Source organism: Nyctereutes procyonoides, unplaced genomic scaffold, assembly GCF_905146905.1.
Source record: "Nyctereutes procyonoides isolate TBG_1078 unplaced genomic scaffold, NYPRO_anot_genome, whole genome shotgun sequence".
Lineage (NCBI taxonomy): Eukaryota > Metazoa > Chordata > Mammalia > Carnivora > Canidae > Nyctereutes > Nyctereutes procyonoides.
In genome coordinates, this window is record NW_026575035.1 from 1,271,466 (window position 1) to 1,290,359 (window position 18,894).

An 18,894-nucleotide genomic window follows, 5' to 3' on the forward strand; every position below is an offset into this window, starting at 1 on the left:
ACACACACACACACACATTTGCCCATTTATTATAGCTGGCTAAGCAAACTTGAAGCATCAAAGCAGGAAGGAAGGATCAGGAACAGGCTGAAATGCCATAAGCACACCTTTTTTATCTTAAGGCCTGCCTGCAGTCATTTATCATGGGTTAGCCCATTTCTTCTGTTGACCCATTTGCCTCCTTATGAAAGACTGTACTGAAGTGGGAGATATTTCTCCTTCTTATTCCTATCTTCTCCCATATATACCAGTTGGACCTTTATTTTAAAGGATTAAATTTATGATCAGCAGATACACAAATTTATTCTAATATGCACTGCTTAATTTTTTGAATACACTCTAGCTGCATTTATTAACAGATTTTATTTAGTCATCTGTGCAGCTAGTTAAAGTGATTGGCTGGCTGTGAACTTAAGAGCACAACCCAAGCTAAAATGTGAATTCATTAGTTTTCAACTTTAGTTTTTAATTTCACCTGCTGTTTACTGCTCCAAGGAATAATAAATTGTATTTTAAGTGAAATGTATATTCAGAGAAGAAACTTTAGCAACCAGCTTTGTTTTTTGTTTTTCTACTGAAAATGTGCATCTTAATCTGTCTGCAAAACGAGTTGTGTCAGGCTGTGGCAACCGCTTTTGAGTTTGAAAAGCTATTTTTATAGTTCTCTTGCCAAAGGAATTAAAGGTATTGGGTTAGTCTAACACTTTTGTTTTTCATTGCAAGACATTGAAACCCATGCAGGTTTTACAGAGAAGAAAAGTGGGGTGAGGTGGATGGATGGGGGTGATGTGTGTGAGGGGACTATTGATCAAGGCCTGTAGCAGGAGACAGCTGCTGCCAGTACTCAGGTGTGGACGGGTAGAGGACTGGGGGTGTGGAGAGTGAGGCAGCTCTCAGACCCCGTGTGTCTGAGGATCCTTCTATCCTCTGCTCCTGTTTCCCTCCAGAGTCTGTGTATCCCTCCTCTTCACTCTTCCCTATTTTTCTCTAGTTTCTCAGGTGCATGTGGCCTGGCCTTGTCGTCACCTGAGCTGTCATTTCCAGCCATCACCACCAATTGACATCAATTTTTATTTTTATTTTTTCAAATTTTAAAAATACTTTATTACTAAAAAGTGCTAACCATCATCTGAGCTTTCAGAGAATTTTAATCTTTTTGCTGGTGGAAGGTTTGCTTCAATGTTGTTGGCTGCTGACTGATCTGGTGATGGTTGTTGAAGGTTGGGGTGGCTGTGGCAACTTCTTTAAATAAGACAACAGTGAAGTTTGCTGTATCAATTGAGTCTTCCTTTCATGAACATTTTCTCTGTAGATGCTGTTTGTTTCTTTGTAGATGCTGTTCCCATGATGCTGTTTGATGGCATTTTACCCACAGTAGAACTTCTTTCAGAATTGTAATCAATCTGCTCAAATGCTTTATCATCTAACTTTATGTAATATTATAAATCCTTTGTTGTCATGTCAGCAGTTTTCCCAGCATCTTCATCAAGAATGGGTTCCATCTCAAGAAACCACTTTCTTTGCTCATTCATAAGAAGCAACTCCTCATCTGTTAAAATTGCTCTTTCCTATCAGACTCCTGAAAGGAAAGATTCTCTTGGCCCTGTCTGTGCCCAGAGAAATTGTGTCATATGCTCTTCAAGAACTGATTTGCCTTTTTATTTATACATATCAGAAGTACATTCAGCAACTTTCCATAAAGGTCTGTTCCAACCACGTTTGGGAAATGTGTGGTTTCATCAGAGAAACTCTGTTTTAAAGTCTGATTTGATTCCCAGGTCAGTGGCAAATAACTATTTAACCCATTTTTAAAAAAATTAGCTTTCACATACTGCTTGAGTTCCCATGAATCTCCTTTTTCTTGCTATGTGTTTGTGCTTAGGATTCAGGCCAGGTGGGGACCAGGGAGCTCAGAGATGCTCAGCAGGGGAGCAGAGAGGCCCTTGGGGAGATAGGGGCCTCTCTCCCATATCTTTCTATAGGGGCCTCTCTCCGATATCTTTCTATATCATATCTCCTATAGGGAATTGGGAAAGGCCCTGTGAAGTTTGTGGTCTATAGAGTAGCCCCTCGCTTCAGCGTGATGAGACAGGGTAAAGTTCCAGTGACAGGGGTCCGGTGAGAGGCTCCAAAGAGGAAAGGTCAGAGACAATGAAGGTCTGTTCTGTGCCCCAGCTCCTCTTGGCAATGGCAGTGGCAGTGGCAATCATTGAGGCTCTCTGCGTGTGACAGAGCAGTTGGTATGGACAGTCTTCTATAGGTCAGCTGCCTCTCAGTAAAACAGCTGCCTGTACTCCTTCAGAACGAAGCTTCTAAGAAAAAACTTCAGGTGGGGCCCAAGTAGTCACTGTAGACCAAATGTGGAAGAAATAGAAGATGACATTGATTATCATTGTTCTTGACTATAAATGTTAGAATTCATTGGGAGAGCAAGGGGGCTGGATCTGCTGGGAGCCACAGGCAGGTGTGAAGTGTCCCTCGGCATCCCTGGGGATCAGGTTGCTTGATGACCTGCCCCTAACACTTTGCTCTCCAGGAATCTTCACTCCCCAGGAGTTTTGAAAATCACAAAACTTTAGCTGTGACTTGCTTCTGAAATTATGCCTTATTTTCTCTCTATCCTGGTTTAACCTGGTGATATTTGTAGAAGGAAGGTCCAGAGTCCCTTAATTTAGAAAGTAAAATAAATCCTATATTTTCTGTAGATTTTATTTTAAAACAAGGATTACACTCCCAGAGATAAAATCCTCCAAGGAATAAAGTTGAATACTTTGATAAGGAAAGGATTAAGATGGTGACCGTTCTGCGCTTCACTTATTTCTTCCCCAAATATAGCACAATCCACTATTTCCTTCTGGTAGCTTAGGAAATTTCTTTTAGACCGAGGAACCCCATGCTTTGCAGCCTCAGGAACCTGGCGTCCATCCTCCTTAAACTTTATTAGTAGGTGCTACCATGTATAATCACCCAAAATTCATTCATTTATTCCACAAATACTTAGGCCCACCCACTGTGTTTCAAACATTCTTATAGGTGCTGGGAAACCATCAGTACACAAAATAAAAAAATGTCTCCCCTCATAGGGCTAACATTCTGGTGGAGCAGCCCGGACCATAAGTATAATAAATAATCAATTATATGGTTTGTTGTGAAATGGTAAGTGCTAAAGAACAATGCTAAATGGAATATGGCAGGTGTGGAGAGGAAGAAAGATGTGCTGCAACTTTAAAGAGGGTGGAGACATTTGCACAAAGAATGAAACGGTGAGAAAGCAAGCAGTGTGGGTATATGAAGGAAGAACATTCCGGAAAGATGGGGTGGCCAGTGGAAAGGCCCCAAGACAGGGGTGTGTCTGGCATGTTCAAGGCCATCATGGATGTGGGAGAGAGGAGAATGGAGGGAGGGAGCAGGAGAGGGAGAAGGAAGGATAGAGGGGAGCCAGCTCAAGTGAGGCTCTGGAGGCCACTGCAAGGACTTTGGCTTTTCTTCTGTGCAAAATGGGGAGCCATTGGGAGGTTCTGAAATGAGGAAGGGCATGATCTGACTCTTGTTTTTCAGAGATAAGACTAGCTACTGTTACTGAGAAGGAACTGGGGCATGTGGATGGTAGGGCAAGGATGCAAACAGGAATCCAGGAAGGAAACTATTGTACAAATCCTGGCAAGAGGTGATGGTGGCTTGGCTGTGGAAGGTGGTGGGAAATGATTGGATTCTGGATGTATTCAGAAGGTAAAGGCCAGAGCATTTTCCCATGGACTGAATATAATTGGTTGAGTTAAACTTTAGTTTATGTAAAACAAATGGAATACCTAATTGATGTGATAAGTTACAAATTCTGTATACTAAAGTTAAATCCAATAAGGCCAACCCATGTTGATATTGATTGCCCTTCTCTCCTTACATCTGGTTTGAAAAGATATGCAGGCAACTTTAACTGAGCCTGAGTCTATACTGGACTTTAAAGAAATATATATTTCCATTTTGGGGGGTGCTTTTCAGAAAACATTTTTAAAAATACTTAAGTTGTGTGTTCTCACTTGCATAATTTGTTTCCACTTGCATAATTTTAAAAGAAGACTTGAAACCTCAGCCAAGAAGTCATCCACCAAATATTTTTGCAATAACTTTCCTAAATGTGCAGCTGACTAATTGCCATCAGGCAAGCCAAGTCATGCTTTGTTGAATATTAAGTCATCACGATATTAAAGTTAAAATTTGCTATAGTAAACCCAGGATTAACAACCCTGACTGCTGAGATAGTGGACTTGTATGGCTAGAATGCACGATGCCAGAACTTAACAAGGGTTTCACCTCTGTTGTGATGAGTTTTACTTCTTGCCCCATCTTCACACCACCAAACTATTCTGACTTTCATCTGCCATTTTACGGTCTTGGTACAGAGAAATAATGTACTTGAGGATGAAGCAGTCAAATACTTTGTTGGTTTAGAGGGCTAAGGGATATAACCAAGGGCCTAGTAATTGGAAGCAATTGTCTTTAAAGTGTTTCTATTACACCTATTTGTTAGGACTGGATAGATTTGACACATGACTTATTTTTCTGTGTAGCTAGCATGAAATTTGAAGAATTTAATGTGAAGTGACAAGTAGAGTTCTGTTGACTATTTTCGGACATACTTCTTAACAACGGACTCAAGAGTCCGATCTTTCTTTGAGCATGACCCTTAGTGGTAATATTTTAAGTTAATTTAGAGTCAGTTTTTCCTATTATTAATGTAACCTTTCCTTTTTTGGTGACACATTTGAAAATCTTTGGGTCTGACTACTATTCCACACTGTGGTTGATGTGCCATTGTCATCAGTCACTAAATATGTAGTGTATATTTGTATGTTTTGAAAGCAAGCTTTAAAAATAAATCCTAATGTAGGAAAATACTATCTGAAATAGGAAAAATTCTCTTACAGAGCCTTTCAGGTGTGACTGTGTGGTTTCCTGGTGAATTGCAAAAGTCTTAAAGAGTTGCTTGGCCAAGTAGACCATTCACTTGCTTCCTAAGGCTTGCTCTCCAAGAGTGGTTTTGCTGTGGCATGAATTTCATTCTCTTTTCCAAAATTTTGATTCTACTTTCTTACTCTGCAGAAAGCCCCAAAAGGCAAAAGGGTTGGCTTTCTGCAGATTGTTCCTGGAAATCCAGTTAATCTCCAGAGCCAACTCCTCAAATTTTATTGGTTTGAGATGAGTAAGCAAGGACAGTTTCCAAGGGTGAGTGTTGACACATGCTTTTTGGCATCTTACTACTATAAATCCATAGGGAGGGTGTTAGGATCAAGGTGGCCTGGAATGCACTTGAGTATAGACAGAAGAAAGGACTGATCAAGTTAAGTGGGCTGATGTTAGAAGCCATCCTCTTTTCTGATGAGCTGTTAGAATCCTCCTATGAAAACCAGATGTTTTTGTATTGAGAAAAGCTGATGAGCTTCAGTCCCTGTCTTAGAAAGTGGCATCCAATTTACAAAGGACACCATTTAGAGAAATTCAAGATTTAAATAGATACTGTTAACTTCTTGTTTAAGATATTGCAATTTTCCCAAGTATATCATATTTATAGTTATGCTGTTTATCTTCTTTTAGGAAAACAAAAGCTGTTCATTGGAAGAAAAATTTTGAGTTTTATTTGTTCATTAACTCAGTAATTGGTAGTATTCTCATATAATTAAACACTGAAGCTTTGTTCCCATGCAAGAAATTATACTGGATAATGCATGTATCTGTGATGTGCTGTATGAAGGGCTTCTGTGTTGGGTAGAAGGAAGGAATTAAATGGTAGTTATTGTAGTACAATATGACTGAGAGGTACTGATAATCAATGAAAGTATTAGTGCAAGCGAATGTATTATTTTAGGTAATTCATTTTTCCCCTTTAATGTATGCATATATACTAATAATTGCAAGTTAGTAGAAGAAAAAGTATTCTCTATATAAATGCCAGATTCTTGAGAAACAATTATATAAAAATGATGTGTGTATTTTCTCATCATAGAATAACTGCATAGGTTGGTTTATTTATTTTTTAATTTAAATTCAGTTAATTAACATATAACGTATTAATTGGTTTCAGAGGTGCAGATCAGTGATTCATTAGTCTTATATAATACCCAGTGCTCATTACATCATGATCCCTCCTTAATGTCCATCACTCAGTTACTCCATCCTCCCCTGCCCTTCCCCTCCAGCGACCCTCAGTTTGTTTTCTATGATTAAGAGCCTCTTATGGTTTGTCTCCCTCTCTGATTTTGTCTGGTTTTATTTTTCCCTCTCTTCCCTTAGAATCTTAGGATCCTCTGTTTTGTATTTTAAATTCTACATATGAGTGAGATCATATGATAATTGTCTTTCTCTGATTCATTTATTTCGCTTAGCATAATACACTCTAGTTCCTCCATGTTGTTGCAAATGGCAAGATTTCATTGTTTTTAAAATACCAAACTATATGCAAACAAAACAGAAACCAAAATTGACCTATAAGTCCGCTCCCAAGGAAAATGATTCCTAATATTTTGGAATATCCTTTCAGAATTTTCCCTTCTTTATGTGGACACATCCCTCATCCCAGAGATCATATTACATATACTCATTTGGATTTCCTTTGTTTTCAGTCAATACATTAAATGTCTTTCCATTTTAATAAATACAAAGATATGTCTCAGTTTTTAGCCATACATTTTGTTTATACATACTTAACCCCAAATTTATTGATTTTGCATTTGTTTAATGTTATAAGAAGTTCTGTAAAAAAAAAAAGTTCTGAGATAAATATCTTTGTGTGCTTTTCTTCCCCCCCTTAGATGTAGAATTGATGCACAATTAAATTTGCTACCTTTCACCAGATCTGCCTCCTACAACATGTGTTTTCCCTCCGACAGTACTTGAGAATCCCAGTTTCCTTTATGTCATCTAGCAGAGCATTATTCCTCATTATTTTTGTGATTCTTAGTTTTTAAATTGTCTTTATTTTATTTTTTTTAATTTGAGAACCTTAAAAACATAAAGGTCTTCCATAATCTCACCACCTAAAAATGTGTGTGTGTGTGTGTGTCCATCCATAGGTATTTCTAATTATATAGGAAAAGAAGTCAAAGTGCCCTTTTGACCCATTCAGTCTTCTGTTCCTCAGGGTGTATAGCTTTTTAGCCAACTACTCTGTTTTTTAAATGCAGTGCAATTATGTCTAACATATTAGTCTGCAACTTGTCTATTTCTCTTAATTGATCATGGACAAATGTTTTCCTCTTAATATATCAAGGATATATTCTGATGACCTTCTTTTAGTGACTTCATGGTATGTCCATTGTGTGGGTGTTCCATGCTTTGTTCCCCCATGAAGAAAATTTTGATTGTTTGATTCAGAAATTTCAACCTCCTGGAATTTTTCCTACAAAAATGCTTGCATAAGTGCATAAAGCAATATGCATTCAGACACAAGGATGTTCATTGTAGAATTATTTTTCATAATGAAAAATTAAAAAGAACCTCAGTGTCTGCCAAGAAGAGATTTAAAAATCTGATCTCATGAAATGTTATAATTTTCAGTGTTTTAAAAAATTGGCCTATCTACTATTATAATGAAAAGTTGCCTATGATTTATTGTGAAGTGAGAAAATAAGTTGCAGAAAAATATATGTAGGGGCACTTGGGTGACTGAGTGGTTGAGTGTCTGCCTTTGGTTCAGGTCATGATCCTGGGGTCCTGGGATCTGCATCTCCCTCTGCCTGTGTCTCTGTCTCTCTCTGTGTGTCTCTCATGAATAAATAAATAAAATCTATTTTAAAGGAGAAGAAAAATAATGTAGTACAATCACATTCATGTTTAGACACTTCAAACAGTATATGTACATGGATAGGTATTTAATGCATTTTAAGTAATTTAAAGTGTTGCAGTACGTTGTTAAAAGCTATTCTGTCTAGGGGTTCGATTTGACCAGGCAGGGCTGGGAAAAAGAGTGGGGAGGAATAGAAAGCTTTCCCCCATTTATTTCATACACATTTTTATTAAAAATTTAATAACAAGCATATATTTTGTAATAAACATTTTAAAAAATGAAAGATCCATTTAAACTCTGGAAAGAGTGAAAAATTAAATGTTTAAGTGAGACAAGGTAACTTCTGAGAATCTACCTACTTACCAGTTTATGACTCCATGAAGATACAGTTAAGTAGAAAGTAGTATTTCTTACAAAGTATTTATTTTACAATGTGGTAAAGTAAGAAGAAGAAAAGAGGAAGAGACAGTACCATAAGGTCAGAAGGGGTTAGCTAGAAGCAGAGGTGGGTGCCATTGATCCTGTTTCTAAAGGAATACAGAAGGACTCAAATTCCTCTTCTTCCAAGAGAGTTCTCCATTCATCTAAGAGCAGCTGTGTGGGGCATAACCCATCTGTTTTCTAGACAAAATATTCCCAGTTCCTCCCAATAAGATCCTTTGCCATGCTGATCATTCTTGTGTTTGTCCCAATTTGTGAGTGACTGTCTTGAAATGTGACAACCAAAATCAAATACACTACCTTCCAATTTACAGTCTCATTACGGTGAGACAGATTAATCCTTTCCTGGGCAGGAGACACTTTTTTTTTTTAATCTAGGCTAGGATTAGTCACAAACTTTAGCCTTGTATTTTCTCCTAGAGATTACTAGTCAGTGATCTTGCTGTTTTTCTTCGTTGTTTGTCACTGGGGCTTCTAGATTGTGTTTGTTTTCTGGCTGTCTTCTGTGTTGAACCCTTTGCCGCCTTATAAACTGTAGCATAGAGTGCTGCTGCTTCTGATACCCTCAACATTTTTACTATCAAAACTATCCAGCTTATATGAGTCACCTAATGAATTGATATCTGCTTCCAGGAAGGAAGCTAACTTGGCCCAGGCCACGTAGGTCATCGGAAGACTTTCCTTTGATCACCAGGGCATTGTGCAAATTGGGGAAAAAATGAATAAGAGTGCCCTCTTTGGGCAGATGAAGTACAAAAATTCCTTTCGGGTTGGAAGAATTGGAAAGTGTCCCTCTTCCATGGGTGACAAAGCCAGAAGACATAGCTTGAGTGGGGCTGGATTTTAGCCACATCTTACCAGTATGCAGGATATAACCATACAGTTGCTTGTGGCATATTACCACCTGTATTTCAAAAAAAAAAAAGAGAAAAGAAAAGAAGAAAAGATTTATAGACTTTATGGAAGCCTGTTTACAAGCACAGTTTCCCAATATCTGATCTCAAGGTCCTTGTAAATATACTTTCCACATCAGTTACTCCTGGTTTAGTTCTTCTTCTTTTTTTTTTAAATTAACAGTACTGTTGAGGTAAAATCTACATACCATAATAGTCATCTCATTTTAAGAGTTCAGGGCACCTGGGTGGCTCAGAGCCTGAGTGTCTGTCTTCGGCTCAGGTCGTGATCCCAGGGTTCTGAGACTGAGTCCCATATCAGGCTCCCCGTAGGAAGCCTGCTTTTCCCTCTGCCTATGTCTCTGCCTCTGTGTGTGTGTGTTTCTCATGAATAAATAAATAAATCTTTAAAAAATACAGTTCAATTATTTTTAATAAAATTTATAGCATTATGCAAATGTTGTTATAGTCCAGTTCTAGAATATTTCCCCCACCATAGAACGTTCTCTGGCATGCATTTGCTGTCAATTCTTGCTCCTACTCCCAGCCTCAGGCAATCACTGATCTGTTTTCTGTCTTTATAGATTTGCCTTTTCTGGAAATCTCATATAAATGGAATCATATCTTCCTTTAGCTTCTTTGTTCTGCTAATCTAATAGGGATCCAAATTTAATCAGGGTTCATATGTTCCCTTTGCTGTATTCTTTGCTAATCTGCTAGAGGTGCAACAACTGGATGTTAGTCCTATCCCCTTCTACTGCTACTACTATCCTTACTCATCTCTTTCTCTCCATTCTGACTCAGCTTTCAAACATGCTTTATTACCTCTCATCTTAGAAAAGTCTCCCTGTCCAGCATTCTCTCCAGCCAACACCCTATTCCTCTGAGCCATTTCAGAGCCCAGCTTCTCAAGACTTGACTTCATGTACTCTTCCCACTCTCTACTTTCCTGTGAACGCTCCTTCAAAAAAATCTTTTTAATATTAATATCTAATAAAAGAATGTTAAAAACATATAATCTCTATATGTAAATTTTAAAGCATAGTAACATAATGAAGACCTACACCTGTCACCCACTCCTTCCACCAACTTTACACATAGTGGAATCCATGACTCAAAGTACCTAAAATCTCTTACTCATCACTATATTTTTTTGTCCTCTTTGGTCTGTCTCTGACTCCTTTTAATTCCACTTTTAATACAAGGAGTTTGGGCTAAATAGACTCTGAAATCCATTACATTGCTAAAATTCCCTGATTACTATTGAGAGATTAATTTTTTGCTTAGGATGTATTATGGAAAATTTATAGCTTACATTGTTGAATATTAACTATATCTTTATGAGGTCTTGGGTAAAAACATGACATATATAATTTCTATAGGAAATTTATTCTATTTTCTATTAATTTGCCTTAGAATGCTGGATTTTTTTTACCTAAAATTTTGAAGCTAAAAGCTTAGCTTCCTATAATTTTCTCCACTAACCCTGTCTTTGAATTGAATTCATTTAACCAGTACAGTTAGCCCCAAGGGAGGTATAGATGTCAATTATTGCCACAACTTAATACTAATGACTACTTAAATATTAATTAATGTAATACTTGACACCTAGAGGGAAACTATTTATAATCATCAAAACCAGGCCTTTGTTTTCATGTGCTATACCTGGTGTTTAGCGTATCCGTGTTGTAACACAGGTTTGGAATGAGGTGCTATGGAAATGAAAAAACACTTCCCTTTCCTACCTCCAGGCAGAAAAAATTACATAGAAAGTGACTTGTGGTGGATATGTGAAATACTCATAATTACATTTGTCAGTTTTCCAAGCTACATTTTTATTGGACATTCTGCATTTTTTGAATTTTGAAATATTTTATCTTTTTCTATTGTATATTGATGTCATTAAAACAGCTCTTAAAAGCACTCGTTTCAAGAAATATGGTAACTTTTTAATGAGTTGCAAGAAGACCAAAAGTGGCTGACCATTTTCCTGCAGCTAGATCTGACAGGAACACCACAGGAAGAAGATCATTTTGCCTTGACAAGTACAGGCCAAGGAGAGAAGAGAGCTCAGTTTAAAGCTCTGTGTTCATAGGAAAAATACATTCCAGCCAAGTGGATTCCAAGGCATAAGTCATCTCTGGGTTCTGGAAATTCTCATATGTGAGCAAGTCCTGTGACTCTAACGTGCATACCTCAGAGTTTCCCTTTAGTCTGGGAATTTCTGGTCTTTAATATCATACTTTGCCAGTCTGCTATTATCGAACACATATGTTCTCATTTTATTCTGAAAATGCCTTGTTTGTGGCTTTAGCTTCTGTAATTCTAAATCTATTTGATCAAATTTTGTGTGCTTTTCCTCCTATCTAAAGTTAAAAAGAAAGAAAAGCATATCCTCCATTTAAGTTGGTAAGTGAAGATTTATTGATTTTATAGACGAAGTCCACACAAGGGATGAGCTGTCATATGGGCCAGTGATATGTCTTACAGGTGTGCATAATTTTGAAACACACTCCACTTATCAATAGAGTAATGATTCCTTTTCTGGTTTTTTTTTTCACTTTTAAAAAAAAAGATTTTATTTATTCAGAGAAAGAGAGATAGTAAGAGAAAGCATGAGCAGGGTAGGAGCTGAGGGAGAGGGAGAAACAGAGTCCCTGCTGAGCAGGGAGCCCGACGTGGTGCTCAATCCCAGGAGCCCGAGATCATGACCTTAGACAAAGGTGGACACTTAACTGGCTGAGCCACCCAGGTCCCCCCTCTGCCTCTTCTTTGTACACTCGTGACTTTAACAAGTTCACTCCAAACCTCACTCACAATACCAGCCAACCACCTTTACAAAAATATTTCTTTAATTTCAGGCTTTGTTTTTAGTTATCACAAATTCTGAAATAACCAGAGTCAATGCCCTGAGGCTTAACTTTTTGTATGTCTTAAGCCTTAAGCATTGTTGGATTTAGTAAAAAATGATAAAATTAATGACTTTTTAATCATCATATTAATGAGGGATTTCATTAAGATCTTAACTGTTGTAGATAAAAGATAAAACCAGTTCTTCCTGAACTAAAGAGTATGGTTAAGATCATTATTCATAGTCCAAGATAAAGCTCATTTTATGTTTATAGCACTCTTCTGTTCAACATAATGAGTGTGAAATATTTAAGGATTTATTTGAGTTTCTCAGTTGTAGAAAACAGTGATGTATTAAATTTTTAGATTTGTTTTAGAAGTATTATACTTTCAAGTCTTCAAAGTTTTTGTATGACTGAAAGGTTCCTCTTATGTTCGTGATGCTGCTTGTTTGCATTATGACAGATGATGCATCAATCATATTTTATAATGTCAGTTATTTTATTTCTCTGTTACATTTTTCTCTTTTAAACTATAAAATCTTCAGCAAGGAGGTCTCTGGTCTATGGTCTTTTTTAGGGTCATCTGTACATGGTCATGCAAAGCTTGATGTTCTGGGTGAGTAAGGATTTTTGTGTTTCATTTCACAGGTGGGGAGCATTAAACGGGAAATGACCTTCACATTTCAACCAGAGGACTTAAAACGTGACTCTAGTAAAAAAATGTCTCATCAACACTTGTTTTCCTTGGCCATGGAGGAAGATGTGAAAACAGCAGACACCAAAAAAGCCAACCGAGCCCTTGACCATGAAAAAGAGAACACTCGCTCCATCTGTCTCCTTGAGCAAAAACGAAAAGTTGTTTCTTCTAATATTGATGTTCCTCCAGCAAGGTAAGGGAACATTAGTCTTTCTATGTGTCTGCCCCAGAAAGCCAATGGAGAGTGTGTATACAATCTCCACCACACTATCTCTCTAAAGCATTTAGACTTTGGAAGGGTTTTCTGCCAAGAATGTTTTCATGTTGCTTGTGTCAAATAGAGTTTGTAGCCCTGCTCTTCACAACCGACTTTGAGGCTGCACTGGTTGGTAATATTGTAGGTTTAGAAAAGAATGTTTTATTCGATTTTGGAAAATGAATAATAAAGAGTAAAAGATTAAATGTAAAAAAAATAAAAAGCCATGAAATGTAGTACTAAGCATAGCCACCTAAAAAGCAGGGATACTCAGATACTCAGATTTGGGGCAAAGGTTGGAGAGTGATGACCGCAGTCCAGATTCAGTCCCAGGCATGTTTTTGTATAGCCTATGAGGTAAGAGTGGTTTTACAATTTTTAAGGGTTCAAAAAAATGAAGAAAATGTGACACAGATCATAGGTGGCCTGCAAAGCCTAAAATATTTATGTGTGACTCATTACAGAAAAAGTTTGGTGATCCCTGGTTTATATCATGGTAATCCTTTTATGACAGATCAACCTTAGAACTGGGCCAACAAGGTTTATGGAAATATCAAAAGGCTTTTATCACATTATAATTTTACTTATGCTACATCCAGTAGCATTAAATCAAAGGACAATATTATGGCAGAATGACAATGGAACAGTAGTAGGATGGAACATACTAGATCTTTTACTTATTTTTGCACTTGTTATTTATTTCACGTAGAAAATAAGTTCCATATTGGCCAGGATTTTAGTCCATCTTGTTCATGCTGTATCTATAGCACTAGAATGATGCTTAATTATGTGCTAGGGGCTCCAAAAATCTTTGTTGGATGAAGAAAAGAAAGAAAATGCTGTAGCATGAAAGCTTAATATATGTACGCCATATTTTGTTACCATAAACTGTTTATAATGAAGCTTTGTAAGCAATTTTTTGAGATGTCCTCTATTTGTTTGAAAGGTTTCAGACAGCTAACTAGGAAAATAGTATCCTTGGAAAAGGAATAAATGTTTCTTTTCTACCTATTCACTTATTATAATTAGAATTTCATTGCTTTCTATATTAAGTCAAAAATATCTCCTCTAGAAAATATGTATTTTTCCATTCTGCTACCAAATTTGTCATACTTTCTGAAATTATAGGTCTTTTTGTTTTCCTTAACCTTCTGTTGAAAATGTTTTTATATTCATTACTTCCATTTAACTACTTGGAATTATTTGTTTTTCTAATTTTTTCATATCAAACACATATTAAATTCTTCAGGATTAGTTCCGTTAACTGGGGGCTCATTATAAAATGTTTTATCATGCCCAAAATCTGGTAGGTACTTCAATTCGTATCTGTTATTTGGTTGACTCATAGGAGAAGTGACATGTTAATTTGAAATGTGAAGAGCTATGGTTTTACTTTCTTCCTGAGCTTGTAGTGCAAAAATTAGACTTCCTGGTGTCAGATCCTTTAGTGACAACCTGCAGTTCTACAAGATTTACTCTACCTAAAATTTCCACTAGAGCATTTTATATGTTAAAAGACCTGGGATTAATCATTTTAAATTACCATAGATTGTTTTAGATATATCTTTCTTCTTTAATTTCATCCCACTTGCAGTAGGTTCTGGGGAAAATAATGAAAAGGAAAGGAAGAAAAATGTTTTCTTCGTTTTTTGACTCTGATATGTGGAATATTTTTTCTGCTTTCTCCAGTTCACTAAGTGTACTTAAAAGTTATGAGTTAAGACAGTGTTACTGTAGTGTTGTTAAACAGTATAGGAAAGTTAATTAGATTTTAAATCCATTAATATACAGCAAAAATTCCCCAATGACAAGGTATAATTTAGAGGTATTCATCTATTATGGGAAATACTAGTTAAAAGCTTCATTGTTTGAGATTTCCACTTATACACTTGTTTTCATTGCTATAGTAAGAATTTAATCATCATAAATATGCCAACCGTTGGTTAAATAAATTGTTCTTCTTCTTAATGACAATGAAGGAATCAGAAATCATGAGATCTAGTTATCTAACTCTCAATTCTTTTGGTCCTATTTCCATTGACTGTCATGGAATTATTTTGTAATGTCAACTTTCCACTACCATCTAAGTGGACCAATATTTTGTTTCAAAGAAAGTCCTTTACCTGACATGGTAGGAAGATACAGGACTTTTCTTTTTGTTTAAAAGGAGAATATAATTCTGTCTATTGGCAATGTATAAATAATGAAGTTTGAGTAAGTCTACAGGATGGTGAAGTTTATTGGTGGAAGGAAATCTATATCTTATACAATATATAGTATACAAATGCATTATATATAGCAATGCATTACATACATATATTATATATATTATATATATATAGCTCTAGCCACATGATTATTGAAACTTATTATCTTAAATCCAGAAGTTATATATTGGATAGTTCTTAGAAAGACAGGATAACCATTTTTGACCAATACAGTATCACTGTTACAGTTTCTCAACAGTTTAAAATCAATTCTTTATCATCTTCCTTGCTTTATCTTTTGCTTATTCCTACTATAGCTAAAAAGATTTTTGTTGATGTTTGCTTTCTATATTTTGTGAAATAGAACTTGAAGTTTATTTTCTATGGTTTATATAATGAAGATCATAGATATGTTTTATGTTTTTTTTTTTTCAAATCCCTAGAAGGGGCTAGGTACTACCCCCCTCCCCCATCTTTATACTTCACCGTGATTGAGCATTTCCTGCTTCTATTCAGTGGATTATTTACTGAGTATCTACTACAAACCCAGAACTCAGTAAAAAAAAAAGAAAAGAAAAGAAAGAAAGAAAAGAAAAGAAATGGAATGGAATGCCAACCCTCTAGAAACTCACAGTTAAATCAAGAAATAGACATCTAAGTGCCAAAGTAGCTAATTTCAAGTAACAGTTCCTATGTTGATCCCTTCTTATTAGAACTGGATGAATTTGTACATAAAGAAGAACCTTTTACTATTAGGAAAGATATTAATTTGATACAACTATTTAAAAGCCAATTTTTTTTTGTTAGTATCTTTTTCAAGGTGGGGAATCAATGGAGCAGAGAAGGAGGAACTCTGTATCTGAGATCTACTTTACAAAACCCCTGTTTGTTTATCTACTTTCTGAGGCCCCATTTGAAAGTTGCTTGTTTTGGGGAAATATGAATTTTTATGAGTCATTAATCTTGATGTGTTAGGCTGGGTCTTCCAAGAAGCAAATGCCAAGGCAGGATTAAATGCAAGAGTTTTATTGGGACAGATACCTGTGGGAGAAAATAGGTGGGGCCAGGGGCAGGGAAGGAGGGAGATGCATGTGAGACCTACCTCAGTTGTAGGTCTGAGCCCAGTGAGGGAGAGAGCCAGGGAATTTTGGATAGAAGTGTCCTAGACTGCCTTGTAAGGCCGTCAGGAGTCCTGCATTACATAAACACAGTAGAGCCCACTTATCTGTGGGATATTGCTTGATCAATTTTAGGAAGAAACAGTCTTTGTGGGGGCATAGGGGTTGGAGTGAGTGCATTATAGAGTTGAGGTGCTCAGAGTATTCCAAGTTCTTCAGTGGAGAAAACTAGGCAGAGAGAGCAGAGTGTATGAGAGAGCATGTGAACAAAACAGTGTTTCTCTGGAATTAAAGATCTGTTATTAACAGAAAAAAAAATTCTTTGCAACTTGAAAGACTGTTGGAGAGCAATAGTTTGGGGTTGAGGGTTACTGGGAGTGTCAGAACTAATAGTGGAGACAAGAGTCTCCAAGTGATACATCTCTTTTTGAAGTTTTCATCACTTATTCACTTGTTAATGTCTGGTTATAAAAGACAACAGCCCCCTCCAAATGAGATTGTGATTGGGGAATGAAGAATTACTAATTATAGTTATGTCATCTTAAGTATTTTTTAATCTCTAGGAGAAAATACTAGCTGTCTTGATCTCTATGGAGAGTTGAGAAAAATGAACTATAAGAGTGTAAAAGAGACAAGGGTGTGAATTCTTGAAGAGTCCATCTAGAATGCAATTCCAATACTGTAGTTTGGCTCAAGGAATGAATAAGAGGCCAAAGGTCAGTAAGTAAGACAAATGCCAGTCAGAGGTTTCCTGTGGGCAGAGTTCAGGGATTCATTAGAGAAGACAGTGATTTTAGCCTGATTTGAAAAAAATGAACCAGGGCCCAGAGAATAAATGAATCATGCCCAGATTAGTGGTGGAAATCTGGGGAGAAAGAAAGATTTTAAATCCAGCATAGGGAATTTACAGATTAGCCAGGAATATGAGGCATAAAAGTAGTTGGAAGGCATTTTTCAGTTCTTGGAGTGTGTGCCAAGCTGTTGGAGTAACATGAGACTCCTTGTGGATTGGCTTGCTTGAACAGAGTTGCTCACACCAAATTCTTTCACAGTCCAAAAAGTGTTGGAGTGTTTGAACTGAAAGGGTAACTGGGCATGGTGGTAAAATCTTTGAGTATCAGAAAAGAGAACATGAAGGACTCAGGAGAGTCCATTTTAGAGGAGAAACTTCCACTCATGTTAACTCTGCCTGTTCTGGAGAGTCGCTGGGGATGCACTTGGGCTGACTCCCTTATATGGTTCATGAAGACAGCTCTAGTATTTCTATATGTTTTAAAGATTGTATGTAGGATTTTTTGGCATATGTTAATTGAAATCTGCTGCTTTTAAAGTATAAAATTTTATAAAATCTGATTTTTAGTAAACAGTGTAGGTACTCACCAAAAGAGAAACAACTGCTGGACAACAAGTTCGATAACATCATGCCAGAATTAAGAAATTGTAAAAGAGTTGTAAACTATGAGAGAGTATAAACGATAGTAATAAAAATGAAGGTTTTTGTTCTCTGTGTGCCAGATACCTGGAGCAAGCTTGGATTGAATTGGGTGCCCCCAAAATATGACAAAGTCCTTATTCCCCAGTACCTGTGAATGAGATCTTATTTGGAAATAAGGTCTTTGCAGATGTAATCCAATTAAGATGAGGTCTTTAGGGTGGGCTATAAAACAATATGACTGGTATCCATATAAGAAAAGAAGGGGGAGACAAAAGATACACAGGAAGAATGCCAATGGAAGCAGAGATTGGATTGATTTGTTCACAAATCAGAGAACACAGAGGATCAGCAGCAACACCAGAAGCTAAGAGAAAGGCATGGAATAGATTCTCCCCCCAAGAGCCTTCAGAGAAAGTGCTGTGGTGTGAATGTGTCCTCTTCCAGGTTCATTTGTGAAACCTAATCCCCAAGGTGAAGGTATTAGGAGGTAGAACAGGTCATGAGGGTGGAGCGATCATGGATGGGATTAGTGCCCTTATACAAAGACTCAGAGAGCTCCCTTACCCCATCTACCAAGTGAGGATACAGGAAGTATGCAACCCAGAAGACAAGAAGATGGCCCTCAGCCAACCATATGGCACCCTGATCTCAGACTCCCAGCCTCCAGAACAGTGACAAATAAATTTCTGTTGTTTGTAAGCTACCTGGTCTATGGCGTTTTGTTATAGCAGCACTAAAAGACTAAAAAAAATATGACTCCCTGACATCTTGATTTCATCCTCTAGCCTCCAAAGTTATGAGACAATAACATTCTAATGTTTTAAGCCAACAGAGTTTGTGGTAATTTGTTACAGCCGCTCTAGGTTAGTTAATTTAGGTTGCTAGTACTGATGAAATGCGTCTCTAGATTGCCTTATAAATTTACTTTGAATAGAGTAATCATTCATATTCATTAATTAAGACTTAATAACATTATTAGTTATCTATGCCTCTCAGGGAGAGACACTGTCATCGCATTTTCTATTATTTCTTGTTATAAAAGAAACTTTTAAAAAAAATTTTATCCATTCATTCATGAGAGACAGAAATGAAAGAAACTCTTATTCGATCTTTTCATAATAGCATTTGCATTAGGACAGTAACTTATTGTAACTTACCTCCTCTAATACATCATTAGGTAGAATTTTGCTTTTCCTATAACTATTCAATTTGTGG

The 18,894-nt window shown here is 36.7% G+C and overlaps 1 protein-coding gene across 2 annotated transcripts in view; it reads left to right on the forward strand.

Moving 5' to 3' along the window:
- ZNF704 (zinc finger protein 704) overlaps nt 1-18,894 on the forward strand; it is a 232,448-nt gene that overhangs the window by 36,574 nt on the left and 176,980 nt on the right. For both annotated transcript variants that reach the window (XM_055318216.1, XM_055318217.1), the window contains exon 2: nt 12,615-12,856. In XM_055318216.1, the coding sequence (XP_055174191.1) occupies nt 12,615-12,856 (242 nt within the window). The remainder of the gene's footprint in view (nt 1-12,614; nt 12,857-18,894) is intronic.